This window comes from Phyllostomus hastatus, unplaced genomic scaffold (genome assembly GCF_019186645.2).
Source record: "Phyllostomus hastatus isolate PE091 unplaced genomic scaffold, TTU_PhHast_1.1 phas_scaffold_1674, whole genome shotgun sequence".
Lineage (NCBI taxonomy): Eukaryota > Metazoa > Chordata > Mammalia > Chiroptera > Phyllostomidae > Phyllostomus > Phyllostomus hastatus.
This window is the reverse complement of record NW_025334011.1, coordinates 25,764,027-25,787,430: the sequence shown is the minus strand read 5'-3', so window position 1 is coordinate 25,787,430 and position 23,404 is coordinate 25,764,027. Positions and strand designations below refer to the sequence as shown.

Genomic DNA, 23,404 nt, shown 5'->3' with positions numbered 1-23,404 from the left:
TTAATGTTGCTCCTCTTTCTTCTTCCTTTCCCTTTAAAAAAAAAATTAAACATCTTAACTGTGCTGGTGAGAAAAGAAGAAAGGGAGCCCAGGACAAAGATTAGAGAATCAATGGGCCGGAGGCTCCCACCAGCCACCCTGGCCTGCCGGCAGGGGAGCACCTGGGTGGAGGGCAGGCCCAGCCCAGCCCCGCTGTGTGTGTGTAAGTGCTGCTGGGGGAAGGCGCTGGGGAAGGGGCATGGGATGGAGGGAGTGAAAACTGAGGGGCACACTGCACACTGTAACGGTGGACGCATGTGAGCATGCACTTGTCAAAGCCCATGGAACTGTGCAACAGAGCCGCCCCTAGTGAAAACCACGGATTCCAATGAACAATCATGGATCAATATTGGCTCATCCATCAGCTGTTAACAAATGCACCACATGAGTGAAATTTGTATAAGGGAGACTTAGTACACGGACAAGAGGGCATATGGGAACTCCATACTAGCTGCTATTTCCCATCAACCTAAAACTGCTATAAAAAATAAAGTCTATTAACTTTTTCTTAAAAGTTGACACACTTTATTGTTTCCCCAGGGCTGGCACTAGGTGATGGGTGTCTGCACGTCCCGTCTAAAGGAAGGGGGCGGGGAGGGAGATAACAGCCAAGCAGTGACGCTGGGCACGCTGACCCCAAGCGTCAAAGATTCTCCCGCCCCAAAAGGACCACAGGTGCACTTCAGTGTATTTCAATCAGGTATTTTATTGTTCTGGCAACTGCAAAATATACAAATTTCTGAAAGGCAGCTCCTGTTTGAAAGCTGGCACAGCTTCGTCCCAGGTAATTAATCCAGATATACAGAATGCAGAGAAGTTGTAGGTCACACACAGAAGGCCCCAAGCCAACCAAGGAACAATAAACCTAATCTAAAAAGCTTTCTGTTTTCAGGCTCCCCTATACACATTAAATAAATAAATAGCACATATGCTATCAAAATAATAAAAAAATAAATTTCAAGTATTACAAACGAAATCATCATTGGTGTGGTTCAAACAGTTTTTCTCCTCCCCCTAAATGAAGAGTTTCATCCACGGTCTCAGGACAGAAAAAGGAGAGAGGGGGTATACCTACCCCAAAACAAATATGCAAAGTTAAAAACATTGGTCCCAGTTATTTTTCAGGGGGCAGAGGGTGAGAGGCAAAACACTGGTCCATGACTGCAGCTCCATGCGACGCCCCCTTGGGGCAGGTCACCGGCTTTCACCTCAGCAGCCTCCTGCTCTCTCCGAGGTCCCCCTCCCCATCCATTTATGTCTGCCTCCCCACCTCAGCTCTTGCAAACCACGTCCTGTGGCAGGCAAGGCCCCATGTAAGTCTGTGCTGACATCAGGCTGCCAGAGGCAAGGGAAGCACCTTCACACAGCCCCACTCAAATCGTCTGCTGAGAGTCAAGAATAGGAGTTAGCGCTGACACCCTGAGAGAGGTCCAGAAGGTGGGACACAATCAAGTCACCCTCAAGAGCAGAACTGCAGGCCCCTGCGTCTAAATATATGACCAACCTACACACATACACTTGAATCCACTAGACTCAAGACAGCAGGAAACAGGGAAAATAACCCAAGTCTTCGGTGGCACAGAATGTACATACAGACCTCCTCTCTGGCAGACTGCCAAGGGGGGGACAGGGTGTGAGTGATTTGGTGTGAAAACCTCAAATTTGATTGTAGGGTTTCTGAAGTGTGTTCCATTTCCCATGTAATCCCAACCACAGAAATGTACATTCTCCAGGAGCTCCTCTCAAACATCGCAAAAACAAAAATAGCTGTTCTCTCCACTTCCAGCTCCGGCTGTCCAAGCCTGCCCACCCCCACCCTCAGCTGTTTTGTGGGCTGAGAGGGGTGAGGATGCAAGGCTTAAAAGCAGAGGGTGGAGAGGAAAGAGACCTTTGGCACCAGCTTTTAGAAGGATTCTCAAAGGGTTATTTGGACAAATGCTGAATCTCCAAATTGTTTCTCCTGGGCCTCAGGACACCCCCTTCCTCCCCCAGGACCTGGAGGCAACAAGGAAAAACCAGCAGGTAGAAACTGCAGGTGCTGAGCATCATCACATGTCCCCAAACCCCTGCTTTGAATGGAGACCACATTCCCCAAGGAACCCAACACCATGCCAGGCACACAGCAGGCACTCTGCGAAAGTGTATGGCAGCTCAGTCTGAGGACGCCACCAACAGCCTCTTAGAGGAAGTGGCCTAGAGTGAGGGCCACTGTCCCCATCTGGCAAATAAGGGGGGTGAAGGATGTCCTGAAGAAAGGAGGCCGGATCTTCGTGCTCCTCCACGCTATCTCCCAGGATCCTCGCTCTCCTGCACGCTGTCTCCCAGGGTCGTCTCCCACCGATCTGAGCGCAGGCTCCAGCCAGCACCCCTGGAATCCTTTTGAGCTCCTCATCTTGTGGGCATGGCCCAATTCCCCACATTCTTTCACAGCTCCAGCCCCCAGGGCACAAAACCCAATCATCTAAGTTCTGAAGAGAAGATGTGACTTTCGGGTCACATGTTCTGCCAGAAAAAAAGGCGCAAAAGCAAGCAGCCCCAGGAGAACCACCTCTCAGGGGCCTCTGATCCAGGCCTGAGAGTGGAGGGACCACACAGCTCCCCTGGAGGGTGAGGCCCTGGTGCTGTTTCCTCTCGCTGACACAGTCGGATGGTCCTTCAACATCTTCAGAGGCCAAGCACAGACCTGGGAAGGTGTGTGGACATGCGGAAGGCCACTGCTTAGCTGACCAGCAAGTCCAGCTCGGGGGCTTCTTTCTGCCTGCACCTCCAGACCGGCTGTCCTGACCGGCCCCATCCCAGCACATGTCCTTTCTTCCCAAGTCAACATCCCAGGCCAAGATGCACAGACAAGCCTTGTGCGAGTTTTCAACATCCCTGAACCTTCAGCAGCTGGGATCTAGGCCCCTTTAATTTTAGGATTCTGGGAGCAGAATCCTAAAATTCACCTCCCCAGCTGGGAACACTCCAGGCCAAGCTCACAAAAGTGAAACAAAATCAAACAGCACAGAGGTATCCGACATGCCCTCCTCAGGGCCTTCTCTCACCTCCTCCACTGCTCATTGTCCTCACCCAGCCTTGTGGAGAGTCAGTGAGACCACTCAGCACTGGACAGTGGGGAGGGTCGGGGCGGGGGTGGCCACAGCTGGATGAGGAAGCATGGACTCTGCGCACACTCAGGAAAGGCATGCTGGGGTCTCGGCCACCCCAGTGCCGTGGGGGGCATGGGTTCACTCTGACCAGCAGACCCCTCTTCCGTGGCACCCTGTCCCGTTCCGGGAGAAGTCCTTGGAACCGTTGGCCTCAGGCGGATGGAAGAGCCCCTACCTAAGCTGCAGGAAAGGAAATGGAACGGAACCAACGGGTCTGCCTCAGTGTGTCCCGGAGGAGTCGACGTTGCTCTGCGAGCCATTCATGTTCTGTTTTCAGGGGAAAAGAGGGGGCATTATTATTACTGTTGCCTAGGTTTCTAAAGCAAAAGACTAAAGCCATGCAGTTGAGATTTCACCTTCCCCCTCCCCAGACAAAAAACACAACCTGAAAGAGCATATTAACCAAACTGTTGGCAGTTGCCCAGGGAGGCCCCAGGAGCACGTGGAGGTTAAGGCCAGAGCCGCATGGGAGAAGGGCCTCGTGGCAGAGGCCTGGCATCTGCCTGCAGGAGGCAGGAAGGAGGGTGGGGACAGCAGGCAGCTCTGTAGGTCAGAGCTGTTCTGGGGAGCAATGGGGTCAGCACCTAAGAGACCCTCAGCTCACAGCCCTTGAGAGTCCAGGGAAGTCTTGCTGGCCACGCCAGGCAGAGGATGTGCCGGGAGCCCCTAAAGAAGCATAAGGACTCTCCTCCCAACCTGGCTCAAGCAGAGCCACACACCTCGCCCCTCGGGATCCAGGTCCCAGGAACATGGGCTCAGCGCTGGAGCACAGGTGCTGCGAGCTGGCTAGACATGGTGGGGGAGGACCCAGGCAAGGGAGCCAGGCTGAGAGGGCATTGTCACTAAAGCTCTCTTCCCGTTCTAGTCAGAGCATTCCTAACCAGAGCCTCACCTACTTAAAAAAATGTTTTTTCAGCCGGCTGGGGACAGAGGATGGCTGCCACCACATAGCCACAGTCCCTTTACCTAACCTCCTCAATTTACCTGCAAAAAAGGGAAACGCCTTTCAAAAAGTATTCTCTCCCACCCTAAGAGTCTACAGTAAGACTGTCTTAAATGGGTCCAGGGAGCAAAGGGGACCCAGGCAGACAGATATGCAAAGATCACCTCAGCCCCCTCTCCTCCTCTCCCCATGCAGAACCGAGGGCCCAGGTGCAGAAATCCCTACAGGAGAGAACCCCGGGCTGGCGGCACTGAAGCCCAGATCTGAGCCTGCTCTCAGCCAGACTCAGCAGCCCAGGTGACCCGACCCTCCAACCACAAGTGTGTCAGACAGCCTCTGGGGCCGGGGGCATCTGCTGGGGAAGGCCCTGTCACCTTGCAACCCAGCCAACTTATGGGATCAGAGAGTGAGGTTCCACTGCCTGGCTAGCTCCAACCCGCCCTCGTATATGGCAAGCCCAAGGCTCCGAGCACCCACAAAGGACAGCAATGAGACAATGACACTGGTGGTTGCAAGCACAGGCTACGTCAAACCATTCACTCATGGTGTCCCTGGCACAGGATGCATGAAGGGAAAGGAGGAAGCAAGAGAGGGGACTTCAAGACAATGGTGCTGCTCTTAAAAACCACAAGTTCTCTGGCACAGGGTGTATGAGTCACGTACTTTACAATGGGCAGTGTTCACACAGAACCAGACGCCCTGCCGGGCAGAGATGCCATGACTCAGAGATGCGGAGGGCACAGAGAGGGGCATGCACCAAGCCATTTACCTTTCCAAGGTTAATAAGGAGAAAACTTTGAGAAAATGTGACAGACAGTTCGTCTTTCAAGCATAGTGGGGGCAAAGGAAGAAACATGTTGGAAAAGAAAAACAAAACATCTTTAGTAGTACTTTGTTCTTAGTGTGCATTTGAAATTTCAAAATCAAGGGTGCAGGGTGAATGGTTGGCCCCAAGCACTGACAGAGCCCTTGGGGAGGGACTGCAGGGCACCGCGTCTGGCTAGGCTGTCTCGCCCACTTCACAGGGAAACCACCCTCACTGGCATCCTCAAGCCACAATCCCAGGGGCTCCCCTGCTTCCCATTCTCTTGGTGCTCCTGCTCCTCATAAGAAGAAAGCCCTCTGGCCTGTGTGGAAGGAACAGGAGGGCATCGAAATGCAGAGTGGAGTGCAAACCAGAACGTAGGACATACCCACCAAAGCACAGGGCACCGCCTCTCCCTCGAGAACAGCTACCAGCCACTGGGCACTGACTATGTGCCAGAGATTCTGTAAGTGCTACATTATCAAAACACCTTGTAACATTCCTATCTCCATTTTACGGCTGAGGGAGTTGGCATCCTAGAATTGCACTACCTTGCCCAGAGTTCCAAGGAGAGAGGATAGTAGAGCCAAGATCCAAATCCGGCTCAGTGTGACTTTAGTAACACATTTTGGGATCCTCGGCCCCAGACATGGGCTTGTTCTCCCCAGCTGCGCTGGGTGCTGAGGCCACAGAGAATGCTCCCCTCCCCAGAAGGAAGATTTCTTCCCTGGCAACAGCAGACCATGGGTCAAAAGGAACAGGAAATACACAGACCCATAGAGCTGCTACTATGCACACATTAAGTAAACACTCCTCAGCCTTGGGAAGCTGCTGCAGGGAGAGGATACAAGAGACAAACGTAAATCAAGCAGCTCTGGGCAGCCCCACAGGATGCAAATGTCAGGTGCCCGGGACATGGGCAGGTGAACAGTAGTATCTTGGCTGTTCCCCAAAACGAGCCCAGACAGGACTGGGGGGCCTGGTTAAATCGGGGTTCTGCCACTTCACTGGCAGGATGTCCATGGCAAGTGACTTAACCTCAGCCCTCATCTGGTAAACGGGAATAGCGTCTGCCCTGCAAACGTCCTGGGGTTATTTTAAGGATCAAAGATAGCAGATCTGAGCAAGCATGTTCTCCGTAATCTGTAGAGTATGATGAAATACATTTTATGACAGGTGCAGCCACCTAACCTAAGCTCGATGCCAAACAACTGTTTTCCCAGAACAAGCCAAGCCTCTAAGGCTCATCAGGCTGAACTCTCAAGCCCTCTCCTCATCTGCGAGATTTGAGTGGCTGGGGAGGGTGATATTTCATGGTGGCTGTCACTGTGGCTACGATATAGAACCACCAGGGCAACAGAAACGCTCTGGCCGAAACTTAACCAGAACTTTCTGCACAGAGCTCTGGCTATAGGAAAGGGGAAACCACGCAGGTCTGATTCAAAAGCGGCTCCCACTCCTGAACATGGCCATTAAGGCCGAGCAGGTCCCCATGCAGGACAACTGGATCCAGAGCAACAGTTTCCAGAGTGGGGGTCCCTGCCAGGACAAGAAGGAGAAACTGCAGGGTCTCTCTGTTTTTGTTTTGCAGATTAGGCTCTGGGTAAATGTTCCTCTCAAAACAAAAGGGCTCTCCAGGGGAGACACAGAACTTAAAACACAATGGTAGCCAGGGTAACATCTAGCTTACCACCAAGATCTGAGGCCAGAGGGACAAATGAGATTAATACTAATGGTAACCCAGGACCCTGACAGGCAGCGAGGAGGAAGGGCCAGCTGTAGCAGTGGCAGCATCAGGGCACAGAGAAAACAGATGGGCCGTCATTACTTCTCGTGTCCTTGCTTAATAATCCCTGAATCCCCTTCCCCCTCCTCCTGTGCCCATCTTCCTCCTTCAGATCCCACAGAAACCGTCGTTATCCTCAACACAGTAACAGGCAGGGGGGCAAACTGGCAAGCAAGGAGAAAGAGGTGCTAGCAGAAAAATTATTCAGAGAAAAATACTTACAAACAGGCTTTCCCTAGCAAGGGCTGCAGAGAGAAAAGGTGGAGAGAGAGAGGTCAGTAGTGGGACAGGCTATGAGGTCCGAGTCACATGGAGTCAGGACATCCTCTGCTGGGACCCTCCCGCCTGGCCCAGCTTCCAGGCTCCCTGCGGATTCAGCTCGGCAACCCTGGGGGACTGTCCTGTCAGAGGGCCGGGGAGGCCCCGCCACGCGTCCTCTGTGACCCAGGACAGTGCAGCCCTGCATGCCCGAGCCCAGCCCAGGCTGGACCCCCCAACCGTCACCGATGGTGGCCTCTAAACTTCCAACTAGGACCCATAGTTTACACCAAAACAGTGTCATAGACACACCACGCAGAACTTCAGTTCTCAGTTTTCATAAAAACACCTCTAATTTTAGACCTGAAAGGAGTACTAAGTAGACAGCTCCACATCCTACCCCCTCATTTTAAAAGATAAGGGGACTGAAGGCTCGGGAGGGAGGGAGCCTGACAATAAAATCCTACAGCTGGTGCCGGGGGCAGACACCACTGTGCTCACACTCAGCACTTGCTCCCCCATTCCACCTGCTTTGGCAGCAGGCACTCCCCCATTCCACGGACGAGAAGACTGAGGCCCGAAGAGGTTCGGTGGCCTGCCCGAGGCTGCACAGCACCCGCCCCCACATCACATTTCTGGACACCACAGGGTTTAAATGAGCTTCAGGAGAAATGCGGAAAGGGTCTGCGGGCCTCAGCATGGAGCTCATAAACAAATCCAGTTCAAAATTCAGCTGTGACTTATTTGTGAGAGACCGGGCCTAGTGGGTAGAGGTGGGGGGACACCCCTCGGTGGGAACAAACCTGTGCCCAGAGTTTTCTATGCCCCACAGATTCCTGGCTGTCACTGAAGGAAAAAATGGTTTTCTAAAAACAAATCTTAATGCCCAACAGCCACGATCTTTCAGCCTTTAATCTTCGTATTGAATAAAGTGAAATTTAGTTGGTTTTCAGTGTTTTGGTTTTCTTTTTTTTACTATCTGCTAAATGAACTACATTCGTGAGGCGGTGGCCATTTCCGGACCACCCAGCTCTGTGAGGCGGGCTGCCCAGGCTCTCCCCAGGCCACACCGGCTGCAGGTGAGGACACTCTCCATGGGCCCCTTCGACTACAGCTTTTCTGCAACGGGGAGCCATGGCAAGAAAGGAAGGAAAACTACGCAGCCAAGGGTCTGGGACAGGAAAGACACCCTCAGGCCACACCGAAGCCAACGGCCCAGAGCTGCATGGAGACTGACTTCCCAGCTAGGGGCTGCCTTCAACTTCTCTCGAGAAAAACCTGTGCATGAATGTGGATGGGACACAGACACCTCACCACTTCTTCTGCTCTGCCCAGGTCTGCCCAGGGGAGGTGGCCTCCTCACACAGCAGGTGTGCGCACGCGCAGCCATGGCCAGGGAGGACCTGCCTGCAGACTTCCAGGATGCCCCACACTCCTGAGGCTATCCCCACGCGCTCTCCCTCCACCACCCACCCGGACAGGAGACACACTGCAAGGAAGGAAAGGCGGGGGGGTAACGCACTTGTCCGGGCAGCTGTGCGGGCACCTCCGGGGGCAGGCAGTTGGGCAGGGCAGCGGAGGTAGAGGCCACATGCTCCTCAAAGCTGTTGATGCGAGGCTTTTTGGTGGGCTCAGGGCTGGCTAGTGGGGTGACACTATTGCGTCTCATGAGTGGGTTAGGTCCCTTCTTTGCGTCCTAAGCAAGACAAAGACAAAAGAGAGAAGGCGACAGTTACGTGGAGAGGGAAAGTAAATAAGCCAAAAAACAAATCAAATCCAAATACAACACATTGCTCTGCTTTTGGATTTTACTGATACGACGAGACCGACCAAGGTGAATGGCCCTGGGGCCACGGGGCTGCCTCTTTGTCTAGCATCGCCCAGTCGGCAAGATGAGCAGACGATCTCCCCCCAAACCCCTTTTCCGGATCATTCCGAGACGCCCACCCAAATAAACATGACATTCACAAAGCAGGTGAAGGAAGAACAGCAGGACCACTTCTGCACAGTCATTCAATTACAGCAGGTACCAGGGTGGGAGAAAAGAACCTCGATGCCATCCTCTGAGAAGGAGAGCCAAGGGGAGAGAGGCCTGAGCGTGAGGCTCACACAACCACTAAGGGGTCAGGACAGCAGGAGGGCAGGGGGAGGTGTCCGTTCTGGACCCCTGCGAGCTGCCCACAAGCCAGGATCTGCAGAGCAGATGTGAAACGGCTCCTGCGTCCCGTAACTATGCTCCGGCTCTGGACCAGAACGGCAGGTTTCCAAGCCAGCCAAGGGACTGAAGACACAGAAGACCCGAGGGAGGCAGAAGTGGCCAAACACTAGTCTTCTCACCAAGTGCCATAGTGATCCTCATGGCTTGTCACTGTAGCTCATGACCCAGGAGCCTGAGTTAGGGTCGGTCTCCACCAAGACCCTGTCCTGGTTCTGTACAATACAGTGTTCAAGGACCATCAGAGCCCAGTTCAGCTGAACCCTGCTGCTGGGGGTCAGGCTGGGAGGCTGCTTCCCCCAGAACCTGAAGAAATGCAGCATCCTCCAACCACCCACATTCAGAAGAGGGCAACACAGAGCCAAGGGATGCCATCCTCTTGCGTTTCAGTCAACCAGCCAGGCAACTGCTGGTGGAAGCCAGAATTTTAATGCCAAAATCTTCTGGCCAAGCTCCCAGGAAACAGGAAAGTCCCCTGCACTAATGGGAATTTCATACTTGGTGTACGTGGAAGTGTCGGACTGATGCTGGCAAAGCACGCACTTCCAGTCGGTACAAAGTAAATTTCAACTTTCTTCCACAATACCCGCCTGGGTGGAAATTGGCCCTGCCCTCGGGAGAGCCCACCAGGCCGACCGCCCGAGTCTCAGACCTCCGGGGGAGATCCAATGCTACCAGGCACGGGGGTCTCCTGAAAAACTCTCCACCCACCAGCCTCTAAACGCAAATCATATGTTTCTCCAGTTCCCCTTCCTTTTGCATGATTATCATTTCTTGGTAATTCTGTACTTAAGTGCACAGAGATGACTGAGCAGATTTGCTGATCCTGTTTCAACCTGTAACTCTGGAACTTGAAAATAGTTTCAGGCACCCCAAAGGAAAAGGCAACAATATTTGTGCTGTGATTCCATTTAAGAGCAGAATATGTCTTCCTCTTTAACACTCACTTCTCAGGTCAAGTAGAAATGGGGGAAGAACGCATGGAAAGAGAAAAAAGAAGACACTAAGAAGCCACAGAGAAAGACAGGGCATGAGTACACAGATACTAAGAAAAGGGAGGGGAGGGAGTCACCCAGGCCCGCAGAGTCTCAACAAACTACCTCAGGGAGAACCCACTGGAAGACATACGTCAGCATTTACAGGCAACACCATACTAGGTGCTTCCCAAGAGTTCACACGCACTGGTCCCGCCACTCGACAGTCCTCGGGGTGGAGAACAGGATGGAGGCGCTGAAGGGCCAGAGGCACGAAACTTCCACTCACCTCTGACCTCTCCCGGTGTGTGTTCACTGACTCCACATTCAGGTAGATGGATTCCACACGGCAACCTGGGGCGGGGGGAGAGAGCAGCTCCTGGTTAAAGGGGATGGGACGCTTACAGCCCCACAACCACCAGAGCCACTGTCTTGGGGAGCCGGTCTCACCCGGCCTGGGCTATGTCACCATACTCACCATAAGCGACTGGAGTCAGTTTCAGGACGGTGTGAAGGGGGCATTTCAGGTAAGGCATCTCCTCTGAAGAAAAGAGAAACAGCCCCACGATTAGCTATGAGACTCGAGCATGGACATTCCCAGGCCCCCAGTGAGAGATCTGCCAGGTCGGAACCTCGGAGGCCTGGCTGGGCAAGGGTGTCTCCCCTGGCCCCCACCCCTCACTCAAGGCGGTGGCCCTAGAAAAAACACCTAGCGCGAAGAACAAAATCAAAAGGAACCCCAAACACTCTCTCGCACAATGAGTTACAGTTAAAAAAAAAAGTCATTCCCCAAACAACTTAGGTGCGTGGAGATTCAGCTGAACCTCATGCAGACTGACTCAAATTTTAAGTTTGAGGTTTCTGGGCGGTTGCTCCCCAGAGGTGGGCTGAAGAGAAGAGCTGTCCCTCCCAAAGCCCCTGAGGTGTGAGTGGACGCAGGCTTTCAGGGGCTGTTTCACGGAGCTGCTGGCCCACCGTGCCTGGCGTTGTGCTGCGGAGTCTCAGAGGGATTGACAAGGAAGGGCGGGGCCTAAGGGCCCAAGGCAGCACAACAGACAGCCTGTGTGGATTGGGTAAGGAAGGATGAGATCGAAGCGACCCAAACCCAGAGGCTGGCTTCCCTCCCTCCTCTCGGGGCTGCAGCTAGCTCCCAATCCCACCCCGCCCAGCGAGCTCTGGGGGAGGGAGGCACCTGCGCTCTTGTCCAGGAAGTAGGCCAAAAGGCAACGCAGGACAGCCTGGTGGCAGATGACCAGCACGTTCTCCTGCCGCTCCAGCTCCATGATCACGGGCTCCAGGCGCTGCACCAGGTCCTGGTAGGACTGCAACACAGAGGGACGGGTGCTGTGTCGTGGCAGCACACACAGGAAGGTGGCAGCTCGCCTCCCAGGCCACCCCTTGTTATAGACTAAGAGAACACACAACCCATCAGTCAGTCAGTCAAGACCCAGGGGCACTTCAGAGCCCTTGTGGGCGCTGGGGAAGCCACCTCAACTGGCTCCCTCAGAAAGGGAGTCATCAGGGTTGATGAGGATGTGGAGAAATAACCCTGAGAGGACGGAATCTGCATCCTTCCTCTCTCACTGCTCCCTCCCTCCCCTCAGGCTCTACACGAGAGAGCATGAGGAAAGGAGGTCCTGGTCCGGGGCAACGTGATGAACCCTGACAACGTTAAACTACATGACGAGCAAGACACAGCAGTCCCCGTGTAGTACAACTCCATTTATGTAAAACGTCCCAAGCAGGCAATTCCACGGAAAGTAGATTCGTGGTTGGCGCATGAGGGGGAATGGAGACTGAGAGCTAACAGGTTGGGGTTTCTTTTTGGATTGATGGAATGTTCTAGAATTAGTGGTAATGGTTGCATGATATTGTGAATATACTAAAAATCACTGGATTAAATACTTTAAAATGTTAAAACAGTGAATTTTGTATTATGTAAATTTTGTCCGTAAAAATAAGTTGAAAAAGAAGGGGTAGGCCTATGATTTTTAAAAACACCAAGCTCCCATTTACAATGGTCTCTCTGCTGTCCCCCTTCCTCTTCTTGCTAACCAGGTCCCAGGGACCAAGGGCCAGGGTGATATAAAAGGACATCACCTTGGGCTATGGGGGAACCGAGACATGACAGGCCACAGACAGAAAGGATTCCCACTCAGTGTCATCATGTGGAGGCCCAAAGGGGACCCCAGGGGACCACCTGCATTCCAGACTCTCTGTCCAGGGCTCTAAGCAGCTGCTTGCTCAGCCAAAGTAAGTTGTAAACAGCTTTTGAGAATGCCCTCCATCAGTGTCAACTCAGTCAGCATGACTGGCGTGAGATGACGTGTCTGCCATCTCCCACGCAGCCAAGGGGAGAACCCCCGAATCGGGTGAATAACCACCCACGATTGTTCTTCTCTCTCATTGTTCTGTATGTTGTTAGAGACACACACCTCCCACTGTTGCTCATAGGAAAATACAACTGTACTGCTCTCGGAGCTGGTCACAAGGTTCAGCTTAGGAAGACCCGAATTGAAGGTAAAAGGCCAGGAACAAGCATCAGAACAAGTGCAGGGCTCACTGTGTGCAATCCGTTCCTAGTACCTGTCCACCTGGGTGCCCAGCAGCCCTCCCCTGACACCCCGGCCTCTGAAGGACCATCGTGCGCCCCCCCACGCACAGCACACAGCAGCCACGGCTGACCATACTCTGTCGAATTGACAACGAACCCTAGGTGGAAGGGGGAGCAGCACCAGCACACGTACCTCCCCGGTGGGGTACCGGTAGTAGTACTTGTCCTGCTCACGCAGAGCGTACTCCTCGGGGTAGGTGTCCTTTATCTCCTCGTAGGTCATCTCCTCACAGACACCCTGCAGAAAACACCAAAGGTCACTTAAGGGAACATGCCTGCAGGGCCAGCTCAAATTGGTCAACCCAGCACAGGTCTGGAAGGGCTCTCAGGACTTCCACAGATATGGCTGGAAGAGGCTTCCCTGCTGTCCTGCTGCCGCCCGCACGGCCATGGCCAGGCCTGGAACTCACAGCATCGATTTCGTTGAGCGCCTTCCACTGTTCGTAGGGAAGCTGGAGAGCTTCTGCCGTCTGGATGGTACTCTTCAGCTGGCTGGTCCATACCTTGAGGTCCTTCAGGTTCTGCTCCTCCACGAATTTGCTCAGGGCGTTGGCAAACTGAGAGGGCATGGGACAAAAGGGACACACACTGGACTCCAGGCTCCTGGGCCTGCTGAAGAAGCAGTGCAGGGCTCGTTCCCACTCCACACTGGGGACGGTCACCCTGCTGTCATTCGAATGGTGAGGAGGAGACTGAACAACTGACAAGCTACTCCCACACCCCCTCCTCACAGCCCCGGAGACACTCCCTTCCCGTCCACATGAACACAGGCCCCCCCACAGGGACACATACAGATGCACACAGAGAGACACAGAGACACGTATGTAGACACATAACGGGAACAGACACATAGAAACACACACACGTATACAGGGTGACAGACATATACACAGGGACAGGAACACACACGTACATGGGGTTACACAGACATGGACATACACACAGGGACGGGAACACAAATGTAGACAGATGCACACAGAGATGCACATAGACACGCACACACAGAGACACATGCACATACACACATACATAGGGACATACACACACCCCATCCTCAGTCCCCTGCCTTCCCCACTGCTCCCCTCCTACCTTCCTGCCCCTGCTGGACAGGCCTGAGTCCCCTCCGATCTTCCCCTGGAGGTTGTGCTCGCTCTCGCCATGCCGGCACAGGTAGATGGTGCGGGGCTGCACATGGATGTTCATCAGGTAGTACACGATTCGGCTCTGGATGTGGTCCTGAACTCTGTTCACCAAGAACCGCCGGCCCACATCGATCACCTTGATCAGGGACAGGTCCCTGCACAGAAAGGTGACGGGCAGTCAGAACCCTGCTCCCGCCAGCACAGCACTGCCAGCCGGGGTCAGGTCACCCAGCGGGGGCCAACCGCAGAGCTTAGCCCCAACAGAGCCACAGCGGCTGGCGTACGCTCCGTGAGGGCACAGCCTGAATCTCTTTGATCTGAAAGTCAGAGTGTGAGTATGAGTGTGTAGCTCATGCAGCAGTGTGTGTGGTCAAGAGGCCGACTCGCCTCCCAGAAGAGGGGGAGAGAAAAGCAAGAGAATGGAAGGAAAGAAAGGCAATACCAAAGGGACCACAGCAAGACTGGGCTCAAATATCCACTTTCAGCATTTCTACATAGTGTCTGAAATAGTTACAATGAACGTGTAATCAAGGATTTTTTTTTAAGATTTTTTTTTCTCTTTACCCAAGGACATACAGGCTTACTGGTTTTAGAGACAGGAGAAAGAAGGGACAGAGAGAGAGGGAGAGAAACATTGACGTGAGAGTGAAACATCCATCAATGGCCTCTCACACGCTCCCTGACCAGGGACTGAACCCGTAACCTGGGCATGTGCCCCGATCAGGAATCAAACAAGCAGCCTTTTGGTTTACAGGATGACACTCCAACCAACTGAGCCACACTGGCCAGGGCTAAAAGATACTTTAGAAGAGAGTATCTAAAAATGTCCAGGAACAACCACATTGTGGGAACTTCAGGAAACATTAAAAGCCCTCAAGTAAGTGATTCAGAGACGATCACCCCTTAAGAATTACCTATCACATCTGTCGGGGTCGAGGGGCTGATAGCTGGCTTCGTAGCAACTGATTCTCTTCATGAAGTCGTCCATCGCCTCTGCTGAGTTGCAGTCTTTGTAATCTGGGCTGGAGATTTTCACTTCCTGTAACACCACAAAGAGGCAGCTGATGAATCATGCTGGAGGCTTTCTGCATAGCTGAAGCAGGATTTGGGGCTGACAAACTGGAAAGCACAAACAGACTCAGAATAATGATGATCGGACCCAGTGTTTAAGAGAAAAGAGAGAGATGCTGGTGTTGAGTCAGGACCCAGTGATTACACGGGCAGAGCGGCACGGCAGACAAAGGATCACTGTCTGGGTGGACAGAGACAGGAGGCCCACTAGACGTCTAATGAACACCTCTGAATGGGCCAGGATTTGGGATCCATCCAGTAGCCGTGTCACCCTCAGACTTCCCAGCCCTCAACCCAGCTGAGTTCCGTGTAAGCATCTGCCACGCTTCCCACACCAAGAGCAGAGGAGGTTGTCCGTTAGCAGAGCTGCACTAGGGAGTTGCTGGCGACGGCCCAGGCCCCGCGTGTCACGCAGGCTTCTTCCTCCACTCTCCACGGACGGGCAGAACACACAGCAGCTGGTCCTTGATTAACACTTTTCTACCTGGATCCCTTCCAAGGTTTGCTCTTATGGGAGGAAGACAGAGAATCAACTCTTGGGCCTGCCATCTCCTCTGAGTGAACAACAGGTCTGAGCAGCCTGGCAGACTTCAGGGAAACCCTGAATTCCTTAATGCATGTGTCCTTTTCCTCCTCAACAACTAGCACGGACATAAAAGAGAGGCAGCTACTCTTGCAAAACCCAAATGCAAGGGGGAGCTGGTGATTCACGGTGCAGAGTTTCAGTCTGGGAAGAGAAAAACGTTCTAGGGCTGGATGGCGTTGGTGGCTGCACAGTCACGAGACTGCAGAAAAACAATGGGACTGAGCACTTGAAAGCAAATCTTTTCTCCCTAGCACAGCCACCCCCACGGAGAGCACAGCGGAATGGCCTGAGCGGCCAAGTCGCTCTGCAGCTTAATCAGAGAAAGAGGCTTCTGAACTTGGGGGGGGGGGGGGGCGGTGGAGGTGAAAGGGACTCCTGGCCACGTCCATGGTGACTGCTCGCTGGGGAAGAGTGACTCTGCAACTGCTCCGTCCTTTACCACCAAGTGGAACGAGTAGAACCAAACCAAAGAAAACAGCGGAGCCCTTTGTTTAGACTACAATGACTTGTTTCCGCATCCTTGGAGCCTCTTCCACTGAACCCAATCTGGAGTGTTTTTCCACAATTTGAATAGCCTTTCCTGAAATATGAACTCATTTCTTAGATATGCTTGCAAATATTCTCACTGCCTTGGAGAAGAGGCCCAATATCAGAAGCTAATGAGCATTCAGCATCCTTTGAAAGATGCACACTTACATGCAGCAATACCACAGTGCTTCCTGTAGAAATATCAAACCTGCTTGTCTTTATAGCTACGTCTTATTCTGATGTACTGAAGTGGGACAGGAAAATACCTACAACATGAGAAGGCGGCTTGTGGTAAAGTCTTCACAGTAACTGTTTCTATTTGTGATCTATGGCTATTAAGTGATACAACTTAAGAATTAATCAAATTAAACTGCCAATTACCCTCGATCTCTTCAGGCAACCTCCCCACGACACAGGGAGAGGAGGAGGGCATACGGTAGACGCACCAGCAAGAAGACAGCCGGCCACCCCTGTGCTTGTCAGACTTAGGAATCCTGCCTTTAGCCCGCCAAGTCCTACTCTGATCTGCTAGGGCCCTTAATAGTAACGAGCCTGCTCCCCCTTTCCCGTGTGGAGGGGAAGCTGCCCCTTGCCTCAAGCAACCCATCAGAAACTGTGCCACCCACAAAAACTCGTCCTGAACCCTGCCTTCCCTCTCCTGTCCCACAAAGAAGGCTTTCTGTTGACTAACTGTCTGAAAGGACCCTGGATACAGCCAGGCCAGCGCACAGAACGTGCTTGTAAGCCAAATACCACTCTGCACTCCTGACCGCCCCAGACCCCACCTCTCCGACAGAAACCAATGACAAGCGGAGCGAGCCAGCTTGTTCTCCAGTGTAGTTCCTCCCCCTGGGCCAGGCCTGGTTTCTGCGTCCCTGCTTCTCTCAGGCGGCGCTATCAGAGCAGCGACTCTGCATTGTCTTACCATAATGTTAGAGGCCACAACTGTAGGGTCGTCGCACACCGACTCGATGAAAAACACCTGGGAAGAAGGGGGACAGGAGCCTTAGGAAACAATACCTGTGGTAGCACAAAGGGCCAACTTTGGTATCACTGTGATGCCAACTTTGGTATCACTGTGAGGAGGAATGACATGGCTCACAAATCCTCAAAACATAAAAAATGAACCACTTGCTCAATCCCAGTCCTTCCCCCACAGACAGAGAGGCCTCCCCCTCCCCAGTCCTGGTAACCCTGAGAGCCAGCCCCAGGAAGGCCCTATCCGTCTGCAGCAGAACCAGAGCAGCGGGGGCTGAAGAACCAAGTGTCAATCAGCTGATTCCTGAGGGGCTTCCTTCCTCCTGAGCACTCGAGGGCAAGACAAGAAGTCTGGCTCACCTTGAAATCATTTTCTTTGGCAAAGTGAAGGATCATGTGTCTCCTCTCTCTAGTAGTATTGGTGGCATCAAAAACCTGAGGAGAAACAAGGATAGTGAAGAGAACCCAAGTCTGAGTTTAACAGTATTTTTACCAAGTCACCAAGTAGGTCAGGCCTGTCACTTCTAGGCAGAAGCCAAAATATGTGGTTCCAGAAGAAACTGCTCCCTGCCCACAGCCCTCACCACCCTGCCCTCTCCCACCACCTCCAGCTTGCAGGGAGGGACAGAGAGGGATGGGAACAGTCCTTAAAGCAAATGAACAACACTGACATGCAGGGGAAGGGACCCTGGCTCCGTGGCTGCAGCCACCCCAGGTCCAGCCTGCCTCGCAGGGCGGTGCTGAGTGCACGGAGGGCTGAGCAGAGCCCACCAACTGCTGTGCCCCTGAGTCCATCCCACCAACTACCTTCTTGGGTTCCTGTGCTGTTCTAGCTACCTGCTTCCCTCAGCTCTCAGGGCAGAGGCATCTGTCCCCATTTGAGGTGTCCCCACAGTGGCCCTCAGTACTGCTCTGGCCAGTGTCTACATTTCACTCTCTCCAAGGCACCACCCCACTATAGGACTGGAGACAGACCCAGAGGGTTCCCCAGACTTACTGAAATTTGGCCCCCTTCCTTCGTCAGGTAACTTTTGACATCTCTCAAGGCAGCAAGGGCACACTGCCTGCAACACAAAGAGAGAGAGCTCAAGTCAGAGCCGGCCCAGCAGAGGAAAGTGACTGAAGATTCTACTGAGAACCTGCTCAGGCTGGCCGGGCCCAGACCCTGAGGGCCAGGGGCTCCCCCTCAGAGCCTGCACAGAGGGCTGCCGTTTGCCTCTGGCAGGGGTGGCACACATGCTGGCTGCACAGTGAGAGCCCCCTGGGAGCTTTTAAGAACCCCTGACCGAGGTCTTGCCCAGAGATCCTCACTAAACTGGTCTGGGGTAGGCCTGGCATCAGGATCTTTCCAAACTGCCAGGTGAATCTCAAATGTAGCCAGTGAAGCCATTGCACTTAGGTTTCATGGGCTTAAACTTTGAGCTTAAAAAAATTCTTTTCATATAAACAGCTGATTTTCCATGAAAACAATTTTGTTCATTCTTAATAGTGAAACATTGTTGTTGATCTGTATAGCATCAGCCGAACTGGACCATCTGGAGCAGATAAAAGCAACAAGCCTCAGAGAGGCCAGGAAACTCCTCCTAACGCCCAGGGAGATGAGGCCGGATCAGATGGCCACCTGCGAGGAGCCACACCGCAGGCCTCCTTCCTCTTTCTTTTACAGAACCTGGCTTTCCAAAGCAAAGCAAAGCAAACAGAAGCCCAAGGCCTCCTGCAGCAGCCCGGGCCTTACTTTCGGACTCTCATGGCCTCCTCATTGTCAGGGCGAAAGAAGTTGTAGGAGCTATACTGCTTCACAGCCTCCCTGCGGTATTCCCCGACGTTGAACACTGTGGACAGAAAAGAGAGGACTCTTAGCCGGCCCCAGGAAGAAGGGGCAGCTCGCCACTGGGAACACTCTCCAAACAAAGGAAACCAAGCCAGTACAAACATGCACAGCATCTTGAATGAGATCACTAAGGCATGGGAGCCAGGAAGTGGACCCCTTGGCCCAGTGCTTTCACTGACCCAGAAGGCCGCCCAGCTTCCCCCAGACTGAACATGGCTCGGAGCTGCCTGTTTTTCTGCAGGTCGTCTCCTACTGCCCAGTGTCCAGTCCAGCCTCATAAGGTCAGGGACTGGAGGCCGAGACTGTGAGAACAGGTGGCAGTCACAGTTAGTGAAAATAGGGGGCGTGATGTCTGTCGACAATGCCGAGGAACACGGCCAGGTCCAACTGAGCCACTCTTCTGCTGACACAGCCGCCAGTGCCCACGGGAAACACTGAGTGTTTACTGGGCACTGACTGTGTAAGACGTCGTGCTGTGACCAGTGGAGGACAGCAAATGTAAAAATAAATCCCTGTCCTTCCAACATTTTCTGTAGTCGAGGACACCAGGCAAAGACTCATCAAAATATAGTCAACTGGCATGCAGCACTTTATGACAGTCAGTGGAGGAATGTCACCACTAAGTGCCTTGGGAATTTAAAGGAAAAGGTCAGCATAGATTGCAGCAGCTAGAGAGGCTTCTGAAGGAGGCGAGGGCTGAGCTGCGCAGGATCCGGGGCAGTGGGAATAACAGGGCAGCCAGTGAGAAAAAGACCCCACCCAGCACAAAGTAAACAGTGTGGTGGGTGACAGAGCAAAAAGAGCCCCCCGGCCCTACTACAGGGTCAGACCAGGCCAAGAGTGGCCTGGCATGGTGAGTCCCAGCAGGTGGACATGGGGAAGGAGGCGGGTGAGCGGGACTGCAGCACACAGTGTGACTACCAGTCTCGGGACGCGGCCTCACCTTTCGTGGGGACGCCAATCCAGTTGAGGTAGCGAGTCAGCTTCTTGGAGATGTAGGTCTTGCCCCGGGCTGGGAGGCCCACCATGACGATCACTGTCGGGGACTTGGTCAGCTTCGGCCCACAGGCTAGAAGAGCGACAAAGAACAGTGCCACAGATGAAGCAGTGCTGGAGACAGACAGAGCCCTGTACCCTACAACAAACAGAAATTCCAGAGAAATTCCTATTTCATTCCAACTGTAACGCCCTGGGCATACACAACCCGGCAGGACTAGCACCTCCTGGTGGCCAGGGCCCTTTAATCACACCTTGCAGCTCCATCTTTCTTGCTTTCAGATGATGAATGACAGTGACCTTAATTCCCAGCCACATACTGCAGGGCTCTAAAGCCAGCCTGGAACCCCATTACTAACCCCAGAGTGGAAGACATTCTGGGCATGTAAGGAAGGGACCCCCTCAAAAACCAAGTAGGATGAGGTTCACAGTAGGAGAAGCATTTCCAAATGCAATATGTAAATTGAGGTGACAGGTAAGAGCGGGCTTCCACAGTCAAAATAGAGAAGCCAATCATCAACTTCCCAACCTCCACACAGAAGGTCTGGGTGGCCTTCCTAAAAATTTTTGTTTAAAGACAATTTTAAAAAGTAAGAGTTCATCAAATGAAAATAGGTCAGGGACCCAGAATGCTGCCCCCACCCCCATTAAGGGTGATAGATTAATCCCTCTGTCTCCGAAACTCTCCTGCCCTTTTCTGTTAAGTTCTGATTGATGCCAGAGCCCTGCTGAAAAATGGCAGACCACAGAGTCCCAGATGCTCCAGGTCACCAAGCCCCACCCAGGCAGAGTTCCAGGAAACCCAGAGGTCTTGCCCTGTGAATCTCCTTCTCGCTTCACTGATTGACTATTACTGTCCCATGGTCTCCAGAATTTCAATCAAACAAAACACCAAGGAGAGAGGTTTTTCACTGTTTCAAGCAAGCAGCCCAAAGAGCCCTATTCTGGACATTTAACACACATTATTTTCTTGACGGGCATCTTGTCCCTGAGACTCAGGCATCTCCAGCATCCTGGTGATGATGAGCGCATGTGGGCCGTGGGCCAGGAGCTGCCCATTGGGAGCAGGAGGCCGGCCGTCTAACCACTCCCAGCCCGGCATCGCTGGCCGGCACTCACTGGCTTGCACGATCAGCCCAGCATGCCTCATAGCCACGCAGCATTGCTTCCCAGGCACTGGCCACAAGAGTGCGGGCAAAGCTATTCAGGCTGCACCCCAAATCTAGGCAGCCGCCAGACTTAAGACAGGTGCTCCGTCTCTCTTTAACAGGTGAGTGCCACGTGGGGGAGGAGGGGAAACCAACAGACCACTGACAGGCACAGGCTTGAAGGAAGACACCTCCTCCTAAGTTGGATGTGCCCTCACACAGTCCCATTCTCGGCCTGGAGACCAAACTGAGGTCAGGTGTCCAAACACCCACTGTGCTATTCTAGGACCTGCCCCCGGACCTGTAGGCCAGGGGCAAGGAGGGAGCAAGCACAATGCACAGGGGCTATTTCTTTCATGGTCTTAGGCCACCAGTGACTTCCATGCAGAGTGAGGAGGAGGAGGAGGAGGAGGAAGGGCCATCAAGAGGCCAGGGCACTTTCAGGAGCCACAAAAGCTCTCGACTAGGATTCCTCAGATTCCAACAGCCAGGAACAAACAAGTGCTTAATGTGAGCACAAGAGTGACGAAAAGATGTGCCAGTGGGCTTCCTGGAGTCCCGAGGGGCAAGCAGAGAAAGATGATGGGATCCCCGAAAACCAGTGGGGACAGGGACACACACTGCTGCATGCACTGTGGCAGCTACAGGTGGCACATGAGGAAAGTGTTCTCACGTGTGCTCCAGAACAATGCTTACTCTGCTAGTTCTTCCCCCAAGCCACCGGTTTTTCCCTGGTCCTAGCTTATGTGCCCACCATGCTGCTGCTCCCAAGAGCACCCAAATACGCACAGGGACAGATGGACACACTCACACGCTCTAGCTCTAGCTGCGCACATGCAGGGGATGCTTCTGTTGGACTCGTGCCAAGGAAGTGGAGACAGAGACTGACTGATTTAACGAATTGGGGATTAATTCTATTATCCACTAATCATACGCAAAAACCTCCAAATCTCCTCTGGCAGTAGATGCTTTGGCAGAAAAAAAACACACAAAAGACATAGCAGAGTAAATATCTTAAGCCGAAAAATCAGGTTGAATGGCAAACCCAAATAAACCATCAGTCCCCTATTTGGCAAAGCAGCAGTCATGCTTCCTACTCCTTGGGCTTCTTGCATAAGATCCAAAGGAGCTGCAGGGGGACTGCCAAAGGTGGCTGCAGCTGTCCCCGGGCCCAGCCGCTCCTGGGTCTCCAAATGAGCAGGGAAACCACAAAACGTTTTGACTAAACCTTTGAGGCTTAGTCTCCTTCATCTCTGCCCCCTCTTTTTTTAAAGTCACAGCGCATCTCAAGCACCTTTGTGGGCCTACAGTCACCTGCCCCTGCTTCAGTTCCTCCCAGACCCTCGCTTTCTTCTTCTCCACAACCCCCCTTTTTTTTAACCTGTGGGAAGGAGAGCCCTTCCCACCCCTCATACCAGGCTCCCTGGACCTCTGCCTTGTCTTCTTCCCCAACAACACAGAGACTAGGGAACAACACTACGGGGTCTTAACACAGGATTTCCCAAAAAGTACTTGTGTTTCATTTCCTCTTACACAAATGTTTGATATTTTAATTTCTTCTTGACACAGAAGTTTTTATACATAGATGTACTGAGACATCGATTTAGGTGTCAACATAAATGTGCACGTGGGGACTGTAGGTGTTCACTGGGTAAAGGGTCAGAGCAGCAAGTGTGTAGAGATCACTGTGGGGGACAGACTGTGAACACCTTGATCGCAGTTGGGCTGGTGCTCAGGCTCACAGTGTCACCTGTGGTTAAGGCCATCCATCACTTGAGCAGGAGCTCAGAGAAAGTCACCAAGTTCTGGGAGCTCACCCTCAACTCTCTAGTGTCACCACATTCACTCAAGGACACACGTGCCGGGTGCCTTGTGAGCACGAGGCATATGTGGGCACCCTCCCTGTGCTGAGAAGCACCTAGTCTGTGGTGGGGGGACAGATGCTACACAAATAAAAGCCCAAATACATTTCAGAGAGTAACAAATGTTAACAGCGCACAGCAGACATCCCTCTGGAGAGTGCTGGCACTGGGACGAGCCATGGCTGTTGGGTGAGTTAGAACTGGGTAGGCAGGACTGGGGTCCTCGAATGGCACCTGGGCTGAGACCTGATTGTCCACAGCCAGGCGCACCATTTTCTTAGTATGTCATGCACCCCGGCTGCATGGGCTAGTTCCCCACACGTAACCGGTTACAGGACCCAAAGGATAACCTGGAGGCTCATTGGTGAGTGCCGGGAACGGCACCTATGGTGACCTGGGCAGCCAATCCGGGAAAAGGCTAGCCGGAAGGACAGAGGCTACAATTCCAATCCCAGCCTCACAGCCCAGGTCGGGCCGCT

The 23,404-nt window shown here is 53.0% G+C and overlaps 1 protein-coding gene across 4 annotated transcripts in view; it reads right to left on the bottom strand.

Annotated features, from left to right (window-relative positions):
• Window positions 1–725: 725 nt before the first annotated feature.
• PFKFB3 (6-phosphofructo-2-kinase/fructose-2,6-biphosphatase 3) overlaps window positions 726–23,404 on the bottom strand; it is a 73,605-nt gene continuing 50,926 nt past the window's right edge. For 2 of the 4 annotated variants that reach the window (XM_045857685.1, XM_045857682.1), the window contains exons 2-17: window positions 19,863–19,988; window positions 18,824–18,920; window positions 18,086–18,152; window positions 17,449–17,523; window positions 17,036–17,092; window positions 14,840–14,964; window positions 13,873–14,080; window positions 13,194–13,340; window positions 12,917–13,021; window positions 11,362–11,491; window positions 10,648–10,710; window positions 10,459–10,523; window positions 8,503–8,676; window positions 6,945–6,967; window positions 4,901–4,953; window positions 726–3,455 (exon numbers count right to left, since the gene is read on the bottom strand). In XM_045857685.1, the coding sequence (XP_045713641.1) occupies window positions 4,911–4,953; window positions 6,945–6,967; window positions 8,503–8,676; window positions 10,459–10,523; window positions 10,648–10,710; window positions 11,362–11,491; window positions 12,917–13,021; window positions 13,194–13,340; window positions 13,873–14,080; window positions 14,840–14,964; window positions 17,036–17,092; window positions 17,449–17,523; window positions 18,086–18,152; window positions 18,824–18,920; window positions 19,863–19,988 (1,505 nt within the window). In that variant the 3' untranslated portion in view covers window positions 726–3,455; window positions 4,901–4,910. The remainder of the gene's footprint in view (window positions 3,456–4,900; window positions 4,954–6,944; window positions 6,968–8,502; window positions 8,677–10,458; window positions 10,524–10,647; window positions 10,711–11,361; window positions 11,492–12,916; window positions 13,022–13,193; window positions 13,341–13,872; window positions 14,081–14,839; window positions 14,965–17,035; window positions 17,093–17,448; window positions 17,524–18,085; window positions 18,153–18,823; window positions 18,921–19,862; window positions 19,989–23,404) is intronic. The other 2 variants (XM_045857684.1, XM_045857683.1) reach the window with 2 other exon arrangements.